Source organism: Bombina bombina, chromosome 5 (assembly GCF_027579735.1).
Source record: "Bombina bombina isolate aBomBom1 chromosome 5, aBomBom1.pri, whole genome shotgun sequence".
Classification (NCBI taxonomy): Eukaryota; Metazoa; Chordata; class Amphibia; order Anura; family Bombinatoridae; genus Bombina; species Bombina bombina.
Genome location: NC_069503.1, coordinates 77,232,396 through 77,252,118, shown reverse-complemented (window position 1 = coordinate 77,252,118; position 19,723 = coordinate 77,232,396). Strand labels below are relative to the sequence as shown.

The 19,723-nt window shown below is 39.1% G+C and overlaps 1 protein-coding gene across 1 annotated transcript; it reads left to right on the top strand.

Annotated features, from left to right (window-relative positions):
* The first annotated feature begins 1,924 nt into the window (after positions 1 to 1,924).
* LOC128659216 (gastrula zinc finger protein XlCGF26.1-like) lies at positions 1,925 to 12,777 on the top strand. The gene is made up of 2 exons (XM_053712894.1): positions 1,925 to 2,041; positions 10,586 to 12,777. Exons 1-2 carry the CDS (start codon positions 2,023 to 2,025, stop codon positions 12,325 to 12,327), a joined length of 1,761 nt encoding a protein of 586 aa, XP_053568869.1. The 5' UTR covers positions 1,925 to 2,022; the 3' UTR covers positions 12,328 to 12,777.
* The last annotated feature ends 6,946 nt before the right edge of the window (positions 12,778 to 19,723 follow it).

The following is a 19,723-nucleotide window of genomic DNA, read 5'->3' as shown; positions in this document are numbered from 1 at the left end:
CCACCTCACTACTGATCCATTTTGTCCTGTGTAAACCGCCCGCGCAAATCCACCATCATGCACACGAGAGCACACCCGCACTTGATCCCGTCCCCCTCCTCCACAGATGGTTGCACACCCTCCTCCCTGGATCAGCTCCCACCCACCAACGATCACGGCCATCGATGGCCGATGCAGAGAATATCTCTGCATCAGACTGCTAAAAACTGTTATTGCAGGATGCTTCAATATCGAGGCATCACTGCAATAACATGAAAGCGTCTGGAAGCGATCAGGATCACTTCCACCGCTTTCAAAGATCAACAACGTACGGGGTGCGTCCTTGGTCGTTAACTGCATTTTTTGGCAGGACGTACCCCATACGTCGGTTGTTAAGGGGTTAAATTTGAATCATAAAAGTTTAATTGTGACTTTGCTGTCCCTTTAATGTGTTTCTAATGACTTGTTTTACCGGTGTATAAAATAGTATAAAGTGTATGGGAAATTTCACCTTTAGCTTTATTTTTATGTAAAATAACTGTTTGCTGTTTGTAATTTATTTTCATTATTAAATTGTACACAGCCTTTTAAATGACCTGAGGCTCCGGCTCCTACTTAGCATATGCAGGAGTTCACATTATATAAAAATATGAGTCTGTTATTGGTTGATAGCTGTCACATGGTACAGGAGTCTGTTATTGGCTGATAGCTGTCACATGGTACAGGTGCAGAACTACATTTATCAGAAAACAATCTATTGCTCTTTATAAATTAATAGTACGTTTTATTGCATTGTATTTTTATTATTCATCTGTGGTTTTGTAATTCTATATTTTACGGTCCTTTTAAATTGACTGAATTTGCCAAAAGAACATCTCATATATTATCACACTATGAAAACACAAATTCTTTATTTTCTTAACTCTATCCAAGTTAATATTTGAAATGAACATGTTAGTGCCTATCTCTCCCACACCCCCTTGCAGTGTGATTTAAGACAACTCCGTATTGACCAAGAGAAGTTAAAGGACTGGGGGTGGAGCACAAGACAAAATGTCTGACAGTGAGAATTAGTAGGAAGTACAATACCAATACTGCAGTATCCAATTTAACTTATATTTAAACAACTGATTTTTTAACATTTCTTTCAGTAGAAAATATTGTTTCATATAAATGATAGAAAATAAAGATTATAATATATTTGTAAAGTTGTGATAGGGCCCCACTTAAATAGATTTTCTACCATTATGTTGTATAGATCTGGGAAGATTCATATTTAAGGTGCAACTATAACACCCACAGAGCTAACTGTACTAAATGCTTGTGCTGAATCAACATCACATATGTAATAAGCTAATCAGCTGATCTGTATCACATGAACTGTTATGTGTGCCTTTAAAGGGAGAGTAAACACCAGAATTTGTTGTTGTTTAAAAAGATAGATAATCTCTTTATTATCCATTCCCCAGTTTAGCACAAACAACACAGTTATAATAATACGTTTTACCTCTGTTATTACCTTTTATCTAAGCCTCTGCAGACTGTCCCCTTATTTCAGTCCATTTGACAGACTTGCATTTTAGCCAATTAGGGGTCGCTCCTCTGTAAATTCACGTGCATTAGCTCAATGTTATCTATGTGAAACACATGAACTAATGCCCTCTAGTGGTGAAAAACTGTCAAAATGCTTTCAGATTAGAGGCGGCCTTCAAGGTCTAAGAAATTAGCATATGACCCTCCTAGGTTTAGCTTTCAACTAAGAATACAAAGAGAACAAAGCAAAATTGGTGATAAAAGTAAATTGGAAAGATGTTTAAAATGACATGCCCTATTTGAATCATGAAACTTTTTTTTGGACTCGACTGTCTCTTTAATTATACCATACGTACAGTTAATCAGAACCATTATTTATTATCTCTTTAAACCATTTAATATACTTTTTACAGACACAGCCAGATCACTGAGAGATATCAGGTATTGATGTAACTGGAGTGAATAAGGGAACCTTCTTCCTGAGCACAGACATTGGAGCCTGTTATCAGCATGAACTCATATGTGTTAGGTGAGTAAAATAGATATTATGCTGACTTTAACCCCTTAAGGACCACAGCACTTTTCCATTTTCTGACCGTTTGGGACCAGGGCTATTTTTACATTTCTGCGGTGTTTGTGTAATTTTCCTCTTACTCATTTACTGTACCCACACATATTATATACCATTTTTCTCGCCATTAAATGGACTTTCAAAAGATACCATTATTTTCATCATATCATATAACTTACACATCTTTAACTACCAAAAAACAACCATACTAAATAGTTTCTAAATGTTGTCCTGAGTTTAGTAATAACCAATGTTTACATGTTGTTTGCAAGTTATGGGGCAATAAATACAAGTAGCACTTTGCTGTTTCCAAACCAATTTTTTTTTTTTCCTCCAAAATTAGCGCTAGTTACATTGGAACCCTGATATCTTTCAGTAATCCCTGAATATCCCTTGACATGTATATATTTGTTTTAGAAGACATCCCAAGGTATTGATCTAGACCCATTTTGGTATATTTAATGCCACCATTTCACCGCCAAATGCGATCAAATTAAACAAAAATGTTCACTTTTTCACAAACTTTAGGTTTCTCACTAAAATTATTTACAAACAGCTTATGCAATTATGGCACAAATGGTTGTGAAATATTCTCTGGGATCCCCTTTGTTCAGAAATAGCAGACATATATGGCTTTGTTTTTTGGTAATTAGAAGGCCGCTAAATAACGCTGAGCACCACACGTGTATTATGCCCAGCAGTGAAGGGGTTAATTAGGGAGCTTGTAGGGTTAATTTTAGCTTTAGTGTAGTGTAGTAGACAACCTAAAGTATTGATATAGGCCACCATTTCACCGCCAAATGCAATCAAATAAAAAATAAACATTACATTTTTTCACAAACTTTAGGTTTCTCACTGAAATTATTTACAAACAGCTTGTGAAATTATGGCACAAATGGTTGTAAATGCTTCTCTGGGATCCCCTTTGTTCAGAAATAGCAGACTTATATGGCTTTGGCATTGCGTTTTGGTAATTAGAAGGCCACGAAATGCCGCTGCGCATCACACGTGTATTATGTCTAGAAGTGAAGGGGTTAATTAGGTAGCTTGTAGGTTGCTTGCAGGGTTAATTTTAGCTTTAGTGTAGAGATCAGCCTCCCATCTGAAACACATCCCACCCCCTGATCCCTCCCAAACAGCTCTCTTCCCTCCCCCACCCCACAATTGTTCCCCCAATCTTAAGTACTGGCAGAAAGTCTGCCAGTACTAAAATTTAAAAAAAAAAGTTTTTTGGGGGGGCTTTTTTAAAAAAAAATTCTGCTGTGTAAGACTCCCCTGAAACAGCTCTCTAACCCCCCCCCTTACTGTGCGCCATATTGGGTACTGGCAGCTGTCTGCCAGTACCCAGTTTGCCATAAAATTTGGTATGTTTTTTTATTTTTAAATATTTTTCTGTAGTGTAGCTGCCCCCCCCTCAATAACCAACCCTAAAAAACCTACAAAAAAATGGTACCATAGTGTAGCGTTCCCACCCGCCCCCATGCACGCGCGCGCATCCGTGCCCGATCTGCATCGGATGGCTAACAAATCTTATTGCAGGATGCCTCAATATCGAGGCATCACTGCAATTACATGAAAGCGACTGGAAGCGATCATGATCGCTTCCACCTCTTGAAAACACTAACAACGTGCAGGGTACGTCGTTGGTCATTAACTACCATTTTTTGAAAATAGAATAGATCACTCATTAAACAAATAAATTATTATATTTATATCTGCATCTTTTAAGTACATTTGTGTCAGTGATGGTTAAAAATATGGAGTAACCTCCATTGGGCCGAGGAGGAGGGTAAAAAAATACTACTCCCCCCTCTGTCCTTTTAGACAGATCATGTCTAACAAATGCCTAACCTCACTCCCAGACCTGGTTCATTACTCAGAACACCTCCAACTCCACCTTCCCCTGCCTTGACCTCGCTCGTGGAACACCCACAACTCCAACAGTGTTCCCCAACCCAGAACCACCACTGATTTGTGTGCTTAATTTTACAGTGAGTATTGTTAAACTAATAAAGTTTTTTGGCTGTTTATATAAATAGAACAACCACAGCCGAAAGCTAAAGATTATCATAAGGTCACTGCTTCTAACCCTCTCAAAACATCTCACACTGATTATTAGTCTGTGATGATTAAGACATCATGTTCTCTCCCAACTGGTTGTGCATGAGCCGGGCAGGGCTGTATTTACAGTTGCTTGTGCAATGTTAAATGAGGATGGTGGAGGCCACCTCTCTTGCCCAGAATATAGATGTACTTGTTCCCTGGCTGAGAACATTATCCACACACACCTTGTTTAATGGAGACCTATAACTTGTTTTCATTAGTAATTTAGTTTACTATGATGTAGCAATGTTTACATTCTATGTCATGCTTTTTTAGTTTGTGATTTACAGGTAAATTTAAAAATAGAAAACTGAAGACATTTTTGAGTATAAAACATAATCTTTTCTTTCATGTAATTGGCAAGAGTCCATGAGCTATTGACGTATGGGATATACAACGTTTATCCCACTGATCTGTGACTGATTCTTGTTGTTAGTAAAGACCTTAGTAAGTGTATTCTGCACCTTCAGCTGCTGCTGTTTCTTGTCATGTAATTGGCAAGAGTCCATGAGCTAGTGACGTATGGGATATACAATCCTACCAGGAGGGGCAAAGTTTCCCAAACCTCAAAATGCCTATAAATACACCCCCCACCACACCCATAATTCAGTTTTACAAACTTTGCCTCCTATGGAGGTGGTGAAGTAAGTTTGTGCTAGATTTTACGTTGATATGCGCTTCGCAGCAGGCTGAAGCCTGGTTCCTCTCAGAGTGCAGTGAATGACAGAGGGATGTGAAGGGAGTATTACCTATTGAATGCAATGGTCGTCCTAACGGGGATCTATTTCATATGTTCTCTGTTATCGATCGTAGAGATTCATCTCCTACCTCCCTTTTCAGATCGACAATATACTCTTATATACCATTACCTCTGCTGATTCTCATTTCAGTACTGGTTTGGCTATCTACTTTATGTAGATGAGTGTCTTTTGGTAAGTATGTTTCCTTTATTTAAGACACTCTCAGCTATGGTTTGGCACTTTATATTTAAAGTTCTAAATATATGTTTGTACTTATATTTGCCATGATTTAGGTTTATCAGTATATTTCCTTTTTGCAGACTGTCAGTTTCATATTTGGGAAATGCATATAAAAAAAAAAAAAGATTTTTCTTCTTACCTGAAGTTTTCAAATTGACTCTCTTTTCTAAATTGCGGGCTGTTAGGCTCGCGGGAGCGCAAAATGCTATAATTTATTGCGTCATTCTTGGCGCAAGATTTTTTTGAAGCGAGAATTACGTTTGTTGACGTAATTTCGCCATTTCCGGCGTCTTAGTTGGCTCCGAGTTTTTTCACGTAGTTGCGTCATCTATGAAGCTCGTGTTTGTTACAGACATTCTTGGCGCCAAAAAATATTTTGTCTGTTGGGTGTCATACTTGGCGCCAAACTTTTTTACATTATTTAAGAATTCATTTCTTTTTGCTTCTGGTTTCCAGAGGCTTATTTTGTTTTGCATTTCTTTCCCATTCCTGAAACTGTCATATAAGGAAATTGATAATTTTGCTTTATATGTTATTTTTTCTCTTACATATTGTAAGATGTCTCAAACTGACCCTGTTTCAGAATCTACTACTGGAATCCTGCTGCCTGATGCCGGTTCTACCAAAGCTAATTGCATTTGTTGCAAATTTGTGGTAACTGTAATTTGTGATAGTTGTCATGACAAACTTTTACATGCAGACAATATTTCCATTAGTAGTAGTCCATTACCTGTTGCTGGTCCTTCAATATCTAATGCTCAGGATATTCCTGTTAATGTGAGAGAATTTGTTTCTAATTCCATTCAGAAGGCTTTGCCTGTCATACCGCCTTCTAATAAATGTAAAAGGTCTTTTAAAACTTCATAAAATTGATGAATTTTTAAATGACCGACAACATTCTGATTTATTTATCTCTGATGAGGATCTATATGGTTCAGAAGATTCTGCCTCAGATATTGACACTGACAAATCTTCATATTTGTTTAAAATGGAGTATATTCGTTCCTTATTAAAGGAGGTGTTGATTGCATTAGATATGGAGGAGACTAGTCCTCTTGATATTAAAACTAATAAATGTTTAAATTCGTTTTTTAAACCACATGTAGTTATTCCTGAGGTTTTTCCAGTTCCTGATGCTATTTCAGATGTGATTTCTAGGGAATGGAATAGACTGGGTACTTCTTTTACTCCTTCTTCAAGGTTTAAGAAATTGTATCCTTTGCCGTCTGATAGATTGGAGTTTTGGGAAAAGATCCCCAAAGTTGATGGGGCCATCTCTACTCTTGCAAAGTGTACTACTATTCCTACGGCAGATAGTACTTCTTTTAAAGATCCTTTAGATAGGCAACTTGAATCTTATCTAAGGAAGGCTTATTTATGTTCAGGTCATCTTCTTAGGCCTGCTATTTCTTTAGCTGATATTGCAGCTGCTTCAACTTTTTGGTTGGAAACCTTAGCGCAACAAGTACCAGATCATAATGTGTATAGCATTGTTAAGTTAATTCAACATGCTAATAATTTCATTTGTGATGCCATTTTTTATATCATTAGAATTGATGTTAGATATATGTCTTTAGCTATTTTAGCTAGAAGAGCTTTATGGCTTAAATCTTGGAATGCTGATATGACTTCTAAATCAATGTTGCTATATCTCTCTTTCCAAGGTAATAAATTATTTGGTTCTCAGTTGGATTCAATTATTTCAACTGTCACTGGGGGGAAGGGAGCTTTTTTTGCCTCAGGATAAAAAAATCTAAGGGTAAATTTAAGGCTGCTAACCGTTTTCGTTCCTTTCGACAAAATAAGGAACAGAAACCTGATCCTTCCCTTAAGGGAACTGTTTCCAATTGGAAGCCTTCTTCAGTCTGGAATAAATCCAAGCCATTTAAAAGATCAAAATCAGCCCCCAAGTCTGCATGAAGGTGCGGCCCTAATTCCAGTCCAGCTGGTAGGGGGCAGACTAAGATTTTTCAAGGATGTTTGGATCAATTCAGTGCAAAATCATTGTCTCTCAGGGGTTACAGAATAGGTTTCAAAGTAAGGCCGCCTGTGAGAAGTTTCTTTCTCTTGCGCATTCCAATGAACCCAGAAAAAGCTCAGGCTTTCCTGAAGTGTGTTTCAGACCTGGAGTTGTCTGGGGTAATTGTGCGAGTTCCTTTTCAGGAACGGGGTCTGGGGTTTTATTCAAATTTTTTCATTGTCCCAAAGAAGGAGACTTCTTTCAGACCAGTTCTGGATTTAAAAATTTTAAATCGCTATGTAAGAATACCAACATTCAAGATGGTGACTATAAGGACTATTCTGCCTTTTGTTCAGCAAGGGCATTATATGTCCACAATAGACTTACAGGAGGCATATCTTCATATTCTGATTCATCCAGATCACTATCAGTTCCTGAGATTCTCTTTTCTAGACAAGCATTACCAATTTGTTGCTCTTCCTTTTAGCTTAGCAACAGCTCCAAGGATCTTTTCAAAGGTTCTCGGTGCCCTACTCTCTGTAATCAGAGAGCGGGGTATTGCAGTGTTTCCTTATTTGGACGATATCTTGGTACTTGCTCAGTCTTTACATTCTGCAGAATCTCACATGAATCAACTAGTGTTGTTTCTTCAAAGACATGGTTGGAGGATCAATTTACCAAAAAGTTCTTTGATTCCTCAGACAAGGGTAACCTTTTTAGGATTCCAAATAGATTCAGTATCCATGACTTTGTCTCTAACAGACAAAAGATGTCTGAAATTGATTTCAGCTTGTCGGAACCTTCAGTTTCAATCATTCCCTTCAGTAGCTATGTGCATGGAGGTTTTAGGTCTCAGGACTGCAGCATCGGACGCGATCCCCTTTGCTCGGTTTCACATGAGACCTCTTCAGCTTTGTATGCTGAACCAATGGTGCAGGGATTATACAAAGATATCACAATTAATATCCTTAAATACCAATGTTCGACTATCTCTGACTTGGTGGTTAGATCACCATCGTTTAGTACAAGGGGCTTCTTTTGTTCATCCAACCTGGACTGTGATCACAACAGATGCAAGTCTTTCAGGTTGGGGAGCTGTCTGGGGATCTCTGACAGCGCAGGGGGTTTGGGAATCTCAAGAGGTGAGGTTACCTATCAATATTTTGGATTCTCAGAGCTCTTCAGTTTTGGCCTCTACTGAAGAGAGAACCGTTCATTTGTTTTCAGACAGACAATGTCACAACCGTGGCGTATGTCAATCATCAGGGTGGGACTCACAGTCCTCAGGCTATGAAAAAAGTATCTCAGATACTTGCTTGGGCGGAATCCAGCTCCTGTCTAATCTCTGCAGTCCATATCCCAGGCATAGACAATTGGGAAGTGGATTATCTCAGTCGTCAGACCGGGAGAGTGGTCTCTTTACCCAGATGTGTTTTTTTAGATTTTTCAGATGTGGGGGCTTCCAGAAATAGATCTGATGGCTTCTCATCTAAACAAGAAGCTTCCCAAGTATCTGTCCAGGTCCAGGGATCCTCAGGTGGAAGCAGTGGATGCGTTGACACTTCCTTGGAATTATCAACCTGCTTATATTTTTCTGCCTCTAGTTCTTCTTGCAAGAGTGATTTCCAAAATCATAATGGAGTGTTCGTTTGTACTGCTGGTGGCTCCGGCATAGCCACTCAGGTTTTGGTATGCGGATCTTATTCAGATGTCTAGTTGATAACCTTGACCACTTCCGTTAAAGCCAGACCTTCAATCTCAAGGCCCGTTTTTCCATCAGGATCTCAAATCATTAAATTTGAAGGTATGGAGATTGAACGCTTAGTGCTTAGTCATAGAGGTTTCTCTGACTCAGTGATTAATACTATGTTGCAGGCTCGTAAATCTGTGTCTAGAAAGATTTATTATCGAGTTTGGAATACTTATATTTCATGGTGCTCTTCTCATAAATTCTCTTGGCATTTAGAATTCCTACAATTTTACAGTTTCTTCAGGATGGTTTAGCTAAGGGTTTGTCTACAAGTTCCTTGAAAGGACAAATCTCTGCTCTTTCTGTTCTATTCCACAGAAAAATTGCTAATCTTCCTGATATTCATTGTTTTGTTCAGGCTTTGGTTCGTATCAGGCCTGTCATTAAATCAATCTCTCCTCCTTTGAGTCTTAATTTGGCTTTGAAGGCTTTACAGGCTCCTCCATTTGAGCCTATGCATTCTCTGGACATTAAATTACTTTCTTGGAAAGTATTGTTCCTTTTGGCCATCTCTTCTGCTCGAAGAGTTTCTGAATTATCTGCTCTTTCTTGTGAGTCTCCTTTTCTGATTTTTCATCAGGATAAGGCGGTTTTGCAGACTTCGTTTAAATTTTTACCTAAAGTTGTGAACTCCAACAACATTAGTAGAGAAAAATTGTTGTCCCTTCTTTGTGTTCTAATCCTAAGAATTCTCTGGAGAGATCTTTACATTCTTTGGATGTGGTAAGAGCTTTGAAATATTATGTTGAAGCTCTTAAAGATTTCAGGAAGACTTCTAATCTATTTGTTAACTTCTCTGGTTCTAGGAAAGGTCAGAAGGCTTCTGCTATTTCCTTGGCTTCTTGGTTAAAGCTTTTGATTCATCATGCTTATTTGGAGTCGGGTAAATCCCCGCCTCAGAGGATTATGGCTCATTCTACTAGGTCAGTTTCTACTTCCTGGGCTTTTAAGAATGAAGCTTCTGTTGATCAGATTTGCAAAGCAGCAACTTGGTCTTCTTTGCATACTTTTACTAAATTCTACCATTCTGATGTTTTTTCTTCTTCAGAAGCAGTTTTTGGTAGAAAAGTTCTTCAGGCAGCTGTTTCAGTTTGATTCTTCTGCTTATAATTTTTTTTTTTTCATTATTAAGATTAAAACTTTTGATTTGGGTTGTGGATTAATTTTTCAGCGGAATTGGCTGTCTTTATTTTTATCCCTCCCTCTCTAGTGACTCTTGCGTGGAGTTCCACATCTTGGGTATTTGCTATCCCATACGTCACTAGCTCATGGACTCTTGCCAATTACATGAAAGAAAACATAATTTATGTAAGAATTTACCTGATAAATTCATTTCTTTCATATTGGCAAGAGTCCATGAGACCCACCCTTTTTATGGTGGTTATGATTTTTTGTATAAAGCACAATTATTCCAATTCCTTGTTGATGCTTTCGCTCCTTTCTTATCACCCCACTTCTTGGCTATTCATTAAACTGATTTGTGGGTGTGGTGGAGGGTGTATTTATAGGCATTTTGAGGTTTGGGAAACTTTGCCCCTCCTGGTAGGATTGTATATCCCATACGTCACTTGCTCATGGACTATTGCCAATATGAAAGAAATTAATTTATCAGGTAAATTCTTACATAAATTATGTTTTTTATTTAGATGTATTATATTATAAATGAATAAACATTCTTATTTTTCTTTATTCTATTTCTTTTCATGTAGACAAAAACGTCAATAGTTCATATATATCCTTCACTGCAGTCTTAGACACCAATGACTATTCACAAACACTGGGGAAATCACATCAGATATTTAAAGGAGATGGTGAATTGGCAGGAACTGGGCAGCAATCACTATGTACAGAAAGTAATTTAGTCATCAAACAAGAGGACAACATTTATGCCTTATCTAGTGAAATTATTATCCCTGAGGATAAACAACACACATTTACTGAGTTTTCAAAACATATTAAAGATGGGAAAAGTCTACAGTCTAGCCAAATGATTAATACAAAGGAGAAACCTTTTCAATGTACAGAGTGTGAGAAAAGCTTTAGATGGAAGTCTCGTCTACTAGAACACTACAAAATTCACACAGGTGAGAAACCACACAGGTGTACTGAGTGCGGAAAATGTTTTACACAAATGAATCGTCTGAAAATTCATAAAAGGAGTCACACAGGAGAAAGGTCATTCACATGTTCAGAGTGTGAAAAAAGTTTTATATACATGAGTCATCTGAAAACTCATGAAAGGAGTCACACAGGAGAAAAGCCAATCACGTGTGCAGAGTGTGGAAAAAGTTTTACACAAATAAGTAGTCTGAAAAGTCATGAAAGGATTCACACAGGGGAAAAGTCATTTACATGTACAGAGTGTGGACAAAGTTTTACAGATAAGGGTAGTCTGAAATATCATGAAAGGATTCACACAGGGGAAAAGCCTTTCACATGTACAGAGTGTGGAACAAGTTTTATACAAAAGAGTAATCTGAAAAATCATGAAAGGATTCACACAGGTGAAAAGCCTTTCACATGTACAGAGTGTGGAAAAAGTTTTATACAAAAGGGTAATCTGAAAAATCATGAAAAGATTCACACAGGAGAAAAGTCTTTCACATGTACTGAGTGTGGAAAAGGTTTTACAGGAAAGAGTAATCTGAAACAGCATGAAAAGATTCATACAAGAGAAATGCTTTTTACATGTAGAGAGTGTGGAAAATGTTTTACAGAAATAATTAGTCTTAAAAGTCATGAAAGGATTCACACAGGGGAAAAGTCATTTACATGTACAGAGTGTGGACACAGTTTTACAGAAAAGAGTGCTCTGAAAAGTCATAAAAGGATTCACACAGGAGTAAAGCCTTTCACATGTACAGACTGTGGAAAAGGTTTTACACATATTAGTAATCTGAAAAAGCATGAAAGGATTCACACAGGAGAAAAGCTTTTTACATGTACAGAGTGTGGAAAAAGTTTCATACAAAAGAGTCATCTGAAAAAGCATGAAAAGATTCACACAGGAGAAAAACCTTTCACATGTACAGAGTGTGGAAAAAGTTTTACAGAAATTAGTTATCTGAAAAAACATGAAAGTATTCACACAGGAGAAAAGCCTTTCACATGTACAGAGTGTGGAAAATGTTTTACAGAAATTAGTTATCTGAAAAAACATGAAAGGATTCACACAGGAGAAAAGCCTTTCACATGTACAGAGTGTGGAAAATGTTTTAAACAAATGAGAAGTCTTAAAACTCATGAAAGGAGTCACACAGGGGTAAAGCCTTTCACATGTTCAGAGTGTGGAAAAAGTTTTACAGAAAAGAGTGCTCTGAAAAGTCATGAAAGGAATCACACAGGAGTAAAGCCTTTCACATGTACAGAGTGCGGAAAAAGTTTTATACGAAAGAGTAATCTGAAAACTCATGAAAGGATTCACAAGGGAAGAAACCTTTCATATGTTTAGAAAGTGGAGAAAAAGTTTTTTTTATTGATGTCAGGTATCACAGGACAGCAAATATTTACACACAAATAAACTTTATATACACAGTGTACAAATCTTTTTACAATGATCCTAAAGAGGACAAACTCTCTAAATAGAAGCATCAAAAGAGATGTTATTGTAAATAATACTTTCTAAATACCAGTTATAAAAGCCCCTGATTGGAAGTGCTCTCCTGCTGTCCTTTGTTCCTCTATATATGTGCACCTAAGTTTCTCTCATATAAATGTGATAGAATCCAAACTCCACACAGGAATATACAAATCTGTCCTCATACTGACCAGTTTACACAACCATTAACCCCAAAGCACCCCCAGTGTTGTTTATTAATATGCCAGTGTTAGGAGTTGTACGTTTGAAGAGGGGAGAAAATAATTACATTTACAGAATAAAGGAGTCTTTCTCCAACATTGGTGTGTCCGGTCCACGGCGTCATCCATAACTTGTGGGAATATCTCTTCCCCAACAGGAAATGGCAAAGAGTCCCAGCAAAGCTGGCCATATAGTCCCTCCTAGGCTCCGCCCACCCCAGTCATTCTCTTTGCCGTTGCACAGGCAACATCTCCACGGAGATGGTTAAGAGTATGTGGTGTTTAGTTGTAGTTTTTTATTCTACTATCAAGAGTTTGTTATTTTAAAATAGTGCTGGTATGTACTATTTACTCTGAAACAGAAAAAGATGAAGATTTCTGTTTGTGAGAGGAAGATGATTTTAGCAGACAGTAACTAAAATCGATTGCTGTTTCCACATAGGACTGTTGAGATTTAGTAACTTCAGTTGGGGGAAACAGTTAGCAGACTTTTCTGCTTAAGGTATGACTAGCCATATTTCTAACAAGACTGTGTAATGCTGGAAGGCTGTCATTTCCCCTCATGGGGACCGGTAAGCCATTTTCTTAGTCTCAAACAGAATAAAGGGCTTAATATGGGCTATAAAACTGGTAGACACTTTTATGGGCAAAATCGATTGCTTTATTTGGACATTTTATATATGTTTATGCTGATAATTCACACTTATAAACTTGGGGAACGTTTTTTAACGTCAGGCACTATGTTAGACACCTTTTCCAGTCAGGAAGGGCCTTCCCAGTTGTAGGCTGAGCCTCATTTTCGCGCCATTACTGCGCAGTTGTTTTTGAGAGCAAGACATGCAGATGCATGTGTGAGGACCTGAAAGTAGTTGGAAAAGTTCCTAGAAGGCGTCATTTGGTATCGTATTCCCTCTGGGCTTGGTAAAGTCACAGCAAAGGCTGTATCTGGGACTGTATAGGGGTTAAATCTGTAACTGGCTCCGGTTTCGTTATTTTAAGGGTTAAAGCTCTGAAAATTGGTGTGTAATACTTTTAATGCTTTAAGACACTGTGGTGAAATTTTGGTAATTTTTGAACAATTCCTTCATATTTTTTCACATATTCAGTAATAAAGTGTGCTCTGTTTAAAATTTAAAGAGACAGTAACGGTTTTGTTTTAAAACGGTTTTTGTGCTTTATTGACAAGTTTAAGCCTGTTTAACATGTCTGGGCCTTCAGATAAGCTATGTTCTATATGTATGAAAGTCAATGTGTCTCCCCCTTCAAAATTGTGTGATAATTGTGCCATAGCGTCCAAACAATGTAAGGACAGTACTGTCACAGATAATGAAGTTGCCCAAGATGATTCATCAGATGAAGGGAGTAGACATGGTTCTACATCATCTCCTTCTGTGTCTATACCAGTTTTGCCCACGCAGGAGGCCCCTAGTACTTCTAGCGCGCCAATGCTTATTACCATGCAACAACTGACGGCTGTAATGGATAACTCCATAGCAAATATTTTATCCAAAATGCCTGCATATCAGAGAAAGCGTGATTGCTCTGTTTTAAACACTGAAGAGCAAGAGGGCGCTGATGATAATGGTTCTGTCATACCCTCACACCAATCTGAAGGGGCCATGAGGGAGGTTTTGTCAGATGGGGAAATTTCAGATTCAGGAAAAATTTCTCAACAGGCTGAACCTGATGTTGTGACATTTAAATTTAAATTAGAACATCTCCGCGCACTGCTTAAGGAGATGTTATCTACTCTGGATGATTATGACAACTTGGTCATTCCAGAAAAATTATGCAAGATGGACAGGTTCCTAGAGGTTCCGGTGCACCCCGACGCTTTTCCTATACCCAAGCGGGTGGCGGACATAGTGAATAAGGAATGGGAGAAGCCCGGCATACCTTTTGTTCCCCCTCCTATATTTAAGAAATTATTTCCTATGGTCGACCCCAGAAAGGACTTATGGCAGACAGTCCCTAAGGTCAAGGGGGCAGTTTCTACTCTAAACAAGCGCACTACTATTCCTATCGAGGATAATTGTGCTTTCAAAGATCCTATGGATAAAAAATTGGAGGGTTTGCTTAAAAAGATTTTTGTACAGCAAGGTTACCTTCTACAACCCATTTCGTGCATTGTTCCTGTCACTACAGCAGCGTGGTTCTGGTTCGAGGAACTAGAAAAGTCGCTCAGTAGAGAGACTCCATATGAGGAGGTTATGGACAGAGTTCACGCACTTAAGTTATCTAACTCTTTTATTTTAGATGCCGCTTTGCAATTAGCTAGATTAGCGGCGAAAAATTCAGGGTTTGCAATTGTGGCGCGCAGAGCGCTTTGGCTAAAGTCTTGGTCAGCGGATGTATCATCCAAGACAAAATTGCTTAACATCCCCTTCAAGGGTAAAACTCTCTTTGGGCCAGAATTGAAAGAGATTATTGCAGACATCACTGGGGGAAAGGGCCACGCCCTCCCACAAGATAGGCCTTTCAAAGCCAAGAATAAGTCTAATTTTAATTCCTTTCGTAATTTCAGGAACGGACCGGCCTCTAATTCTGCATCCTCTAAGCAAGAGGGTAATGCCTCACAGAAACCAGCCTGGAAACCGATGCAAGGCTGGAACAAGGGTAAGCAGGCCAAGAAGCCTGCTGCTGCTAACAAAACAGCATGAAGGAGTAGCCCCCGATCCGGGACTGGATCTAGTGGGGGGCAGACTCTCTCTCTTTGCTCAGGCTTGGGCAAGAGATGTTCAGGATCCCTGGACGCTAGAAATAGTTTCTCAGGGTTATCTTCTGGAATTCAAGGAACTACCCCCAAGGGGAAGGTTCCACATGTCTCACTTATCCTCAAACCAAATAAAGAGACAGGCGTTCTTACATTGTGTAGAAGACCTGTTAAAGATGGGAGTGATACACCCAGTTCCAATGAATGGGGATTTTACTCAAATCTGTTCGTAGTTCCCAAAAAAGAGGGAACTTTCAGACCAATTCTGGATTTAAAGATCCTAAAAAAATTTCTCAGGGTACCATCGTTCAAAATGGAAACCATTCGAACGATTCTACCCACCATCCAGGAAGGTCAATTTATGACTACCGTGGATCTAAAGGATGCGTACCTACATATTCCTATCCACAAAGAACATCATCAGTTCCTAAGGTTCGCCTTTCTGGACAAACATTACCAGTTTGTGGCCCTCCCATTCGGATTAGCCACTGCTCCAAGGATTTTCACAAAGGTACTCGGTCCCTTCTAGCGGTTCTAAGACCGAGGGGCATTGCAGTAGTACCATACTTGGACGACATTCTAATACAAGCGTCGTCCCTTTCAAAAGCAAAGGCTCATACAGACATTGTTCTGGCCTTTCTCAGATCTCACGGATGGAAGGTGAACATAGAAAAAAGTTCTCTGTCCCCGTCAACAAGAGTTCCCTTCTTGGGAACAATAATAGATTCCTTAGAAATTAGAATTTTTCTGACAGATGTCAGAAAGTCAAAACTTCTAAGCGCTTGTCAAGTTCTTCATTCTGTTCTACGTCCTTCCATAGCTCAGTGCATGGAAGTAGTAGGGTTGATGGTTGCAGCAATGGACATAGTTCCTTTTGCGCGAATTCATCTAAGACCATTACAACTGTGCATGCTGAAACAGTGGATTGGGGACTATGCAGACTTGTCTCCAGTGATTCAAGTAGATCAGAAGACCAGAGATTCACTCCGTTGGTGGCTAACCCTGGACCACCTATCCCAGGGAATGAGCTTCCGCAGACCAGAGTGGGTCATTGTCACGACCGACGCCAGCCTAGTGGGCTGGGGCGCGGTCTGGGAATCCCTGAAAGCTCAGGGACTATGGTCTCGGGAAGAGTCTCTTCTCCCGATAAACATTCTGGAACTAAGAGCGATATTCAATGCTCTCAGGGCTTGGCCTCAGCTTGCAAAGGCCAGATTCCTAAGATTCCAATCAGACAACATGACGACTGTTGCATATATCAATCATCAAGGGGGAACAAGGAGTTCCCTGGCGATGAAAGAGGTGACCAAAATAGTACAATGGGCGGAGGATCACTCCTGCCATCTATCTGCGATCCACATCCCAGGTGTGGAAAACTGGGAAGCGGATTATCTGAGTCGTCAGACTTTCCATCCGGGGAAGTGGGAACTCCACCCGGAGATCTTTGCCCAGTTGACTCAATTATGGGGCATTCCAGACATGGATCTGATGGCGTCTCGTCAGAACTTCAAGGTTCCTTACTACGGGTCCAGATCCAGGGATCCCAAGGCGACTCTAGTGGATGCACTAGTAGCGCCTTGGACCTTCAACCTAGCTTATGTGTTTCCACCGTTTCCTCTCATTCCCAGGCTGGTAGCCAGGATCAAACAGGAGAGGGCCTTGGTGATCTTGATAGCTCCTGCGTGGCCGCGCAGGACTTGTTATGCAGACCTGGTGAATATGTCATCGGTTCCACCATGGAAGCTACCTTTGAGACAGGACCTTCTTGTTCAGGGTCCATTCGAACATCCAAATCTGATCTCCCTCCAGCTGACGGCTTGGAGATTGAACGCTTGATTCTATCAAAGCGTGGGTTTTCAGATTCTGTGATAGAAACTCTGGTTCAAGCCAGAAAACCGGTAACTAGAAAGATTTACCATAAAATATGGAAGAGATATATCTACTGGTGTGAATCCAAGGGATTCCCATGGAATAAGATAAAAATTCCTAAGATTCTTTCCTTTCTGCAAGAAGGTTTGGATAAAGGATTATCTGCGAGTTCTCTAAAGGGACAGATTTCTGCTTTATCTGTCTTACTACACAAACGATTGGCAGCTGTGCCAGATGTTCAAGCATTTGTTCAGGCTCTGGTTAGGATCAAGCCTGTTTACAAACCTTTGACTCCTCCCTGGAGTTTAAATCTAGTTCTTTCAGTTCTTCAAGGGGTTCCGTTTGAACCTCTACATTCCATAGATATTAAGTTGTTATCTTGGAAAGTTTGTTTTTGGTTGCTATTTCTTCTGCTAGAAGAGTTTCAGAGTTATCTCTCTCTGCAGTGTTCTCCGCCCTATCTGGTGTTTCATGCAGATAAGGTGGTTTTGCGTACTAAGCCTGGTTTTCTTCCAAAGGTCGTTTCTAACAAAAATATTTACCAGGAGATAGTTGTACCTTCTTTGTGTCCGAATCCAGTTTCAAAGAAGGAACGTTTGTTACACAATTTGGACGTAGTCCGTGCTCTAAAATTCTATTTAGAAGCTACAAAAGATTTCAGACAAACATCTTCTCTGTTTGTCGTCTATTCTGGTAAAAGGAGAGGTCAAAAAGCGACTTCTACCTCTCTTTCCTTTTTGGCTTAAGAGCATTATCCGATTGGCTTACGAGACTGCCGGACGGCAGCCTCCTGAAAGAATCACAGCTCACTCCACTAGGGCTGTGGCTTCCACATGGGCTTTCAAGAACGAGGCTTCTGTTGATCAGATATGTAAGGCAGCGACTTGGTCTTCACTGCACACTTTTGCCAAATTTTACAAATTTGATACTTTTGCTTCTTCGGAGGCTATTTTTGGGAGAAAGGTTTTGCAAGCCGTGGTGCCTTCCGTTTAGGTAACCTGATTTGCTCCCTCCCTTCATCCGTGTCCTAAAGCTTTGGTATTGGTTCCCACAAGTAAGGATGACGCCGTGGACCGGATACACCAATGTTGGAGAAAACAGAATTTATGCTTACCTGATAAATTACTTTCTCCAACGGTGTGTCCGGTCCACGGCCCGCCCTGGTTTTTTAATCAGGTCTGATGAATTATTTTCTCTAACTACAGTCACCACGGTACCATATGGTTTCTCCTATATTTTTCCTCCTGTCCGTCGGTCGAATGACTGGGGTGGGCGGAGCCTAGGAGGGACTATATGGCCAGCTTTGCTGGGACTCTTTGCCATTTCCTGTTGGGGAAGAGATATTCCCACAAGTAAGGATGACGCCGTGGACCGGACACACCGTTGGAGAAAGTGATTTATCAGGTAAGCATAAATTCTGTTTTATATGAATAGAGAGTTATATAAACAAGAACATCAGTCTCAAATGATTGACATCTGGGAGATATTTAATGTGCACATCATGTGGATAAACCTTTTCTTATAGCAATAGATGCTTAGCATTGTACATGTTATATACCAGAGGAATTACTGAGGGGAAACTGATTTTATTTCATGAGACACAATATCAGTAACCGGTACATACGTGATCATAATCAGTTTAATTTAAATGGCTACTATAACCTACATGTATACTGGGTATGTAATATGTGTGTCATGTGATCATAATCAGTTTAATTTAAATGGCTACTATAACCTACACGTATACTGGGTATGTAATATGTGTGTCATGTGATCATAATCAGTTTAATTTAAATGGCTACTATAACCTACATGTATACTGGGTATGTAATATGTGTGTCATGTGATCATAATCAGTTTAATTTAAATGGCTACTATAACCTACATGTATACTGGGTATGTAATATGTGTGTCATGTTCTGTAACTTGATATTATGTCTGTTAGATGATTTCATGTTAGTTAGAAGCCACAAGAACTGATAATAGCACATACTGTATATATAAAGGGAACATTATATGTCTGATAAATCCCTTTGTATCAAGAGCACAAGTGTTAGGTATATTTATACCATTGTGTGCATATATCATGTAATGCTGCTGTTTACTATATAATGATATACAATGTTTTTTCATGCAAATAAAAAGTGATTGTAATCCAGACCAGTATTTTGTGTTTTTTGTATAATTATAAACCCAATATCACAGAATAATTAGTAAAACATCATCAGACAGAAGCCAAATCTGACAGTGAAAGTTAAACGCTGATAATTCAGATAGGGCAGCAATTTTACCCAACTTTCCAATTTACTTCTATTATCTAATTTGCTTTGTTCTTTTGGTATCTTTTGTTTTAGAGTAAACCTAGGAGGCTGATATTATATGAGCTTAGGGGCGTGCACGTGTATTTGAAGTTGTTTGAAATGTCATGTTCTATCCAATCTATTTAAGTTTAATTTTGACATTACTG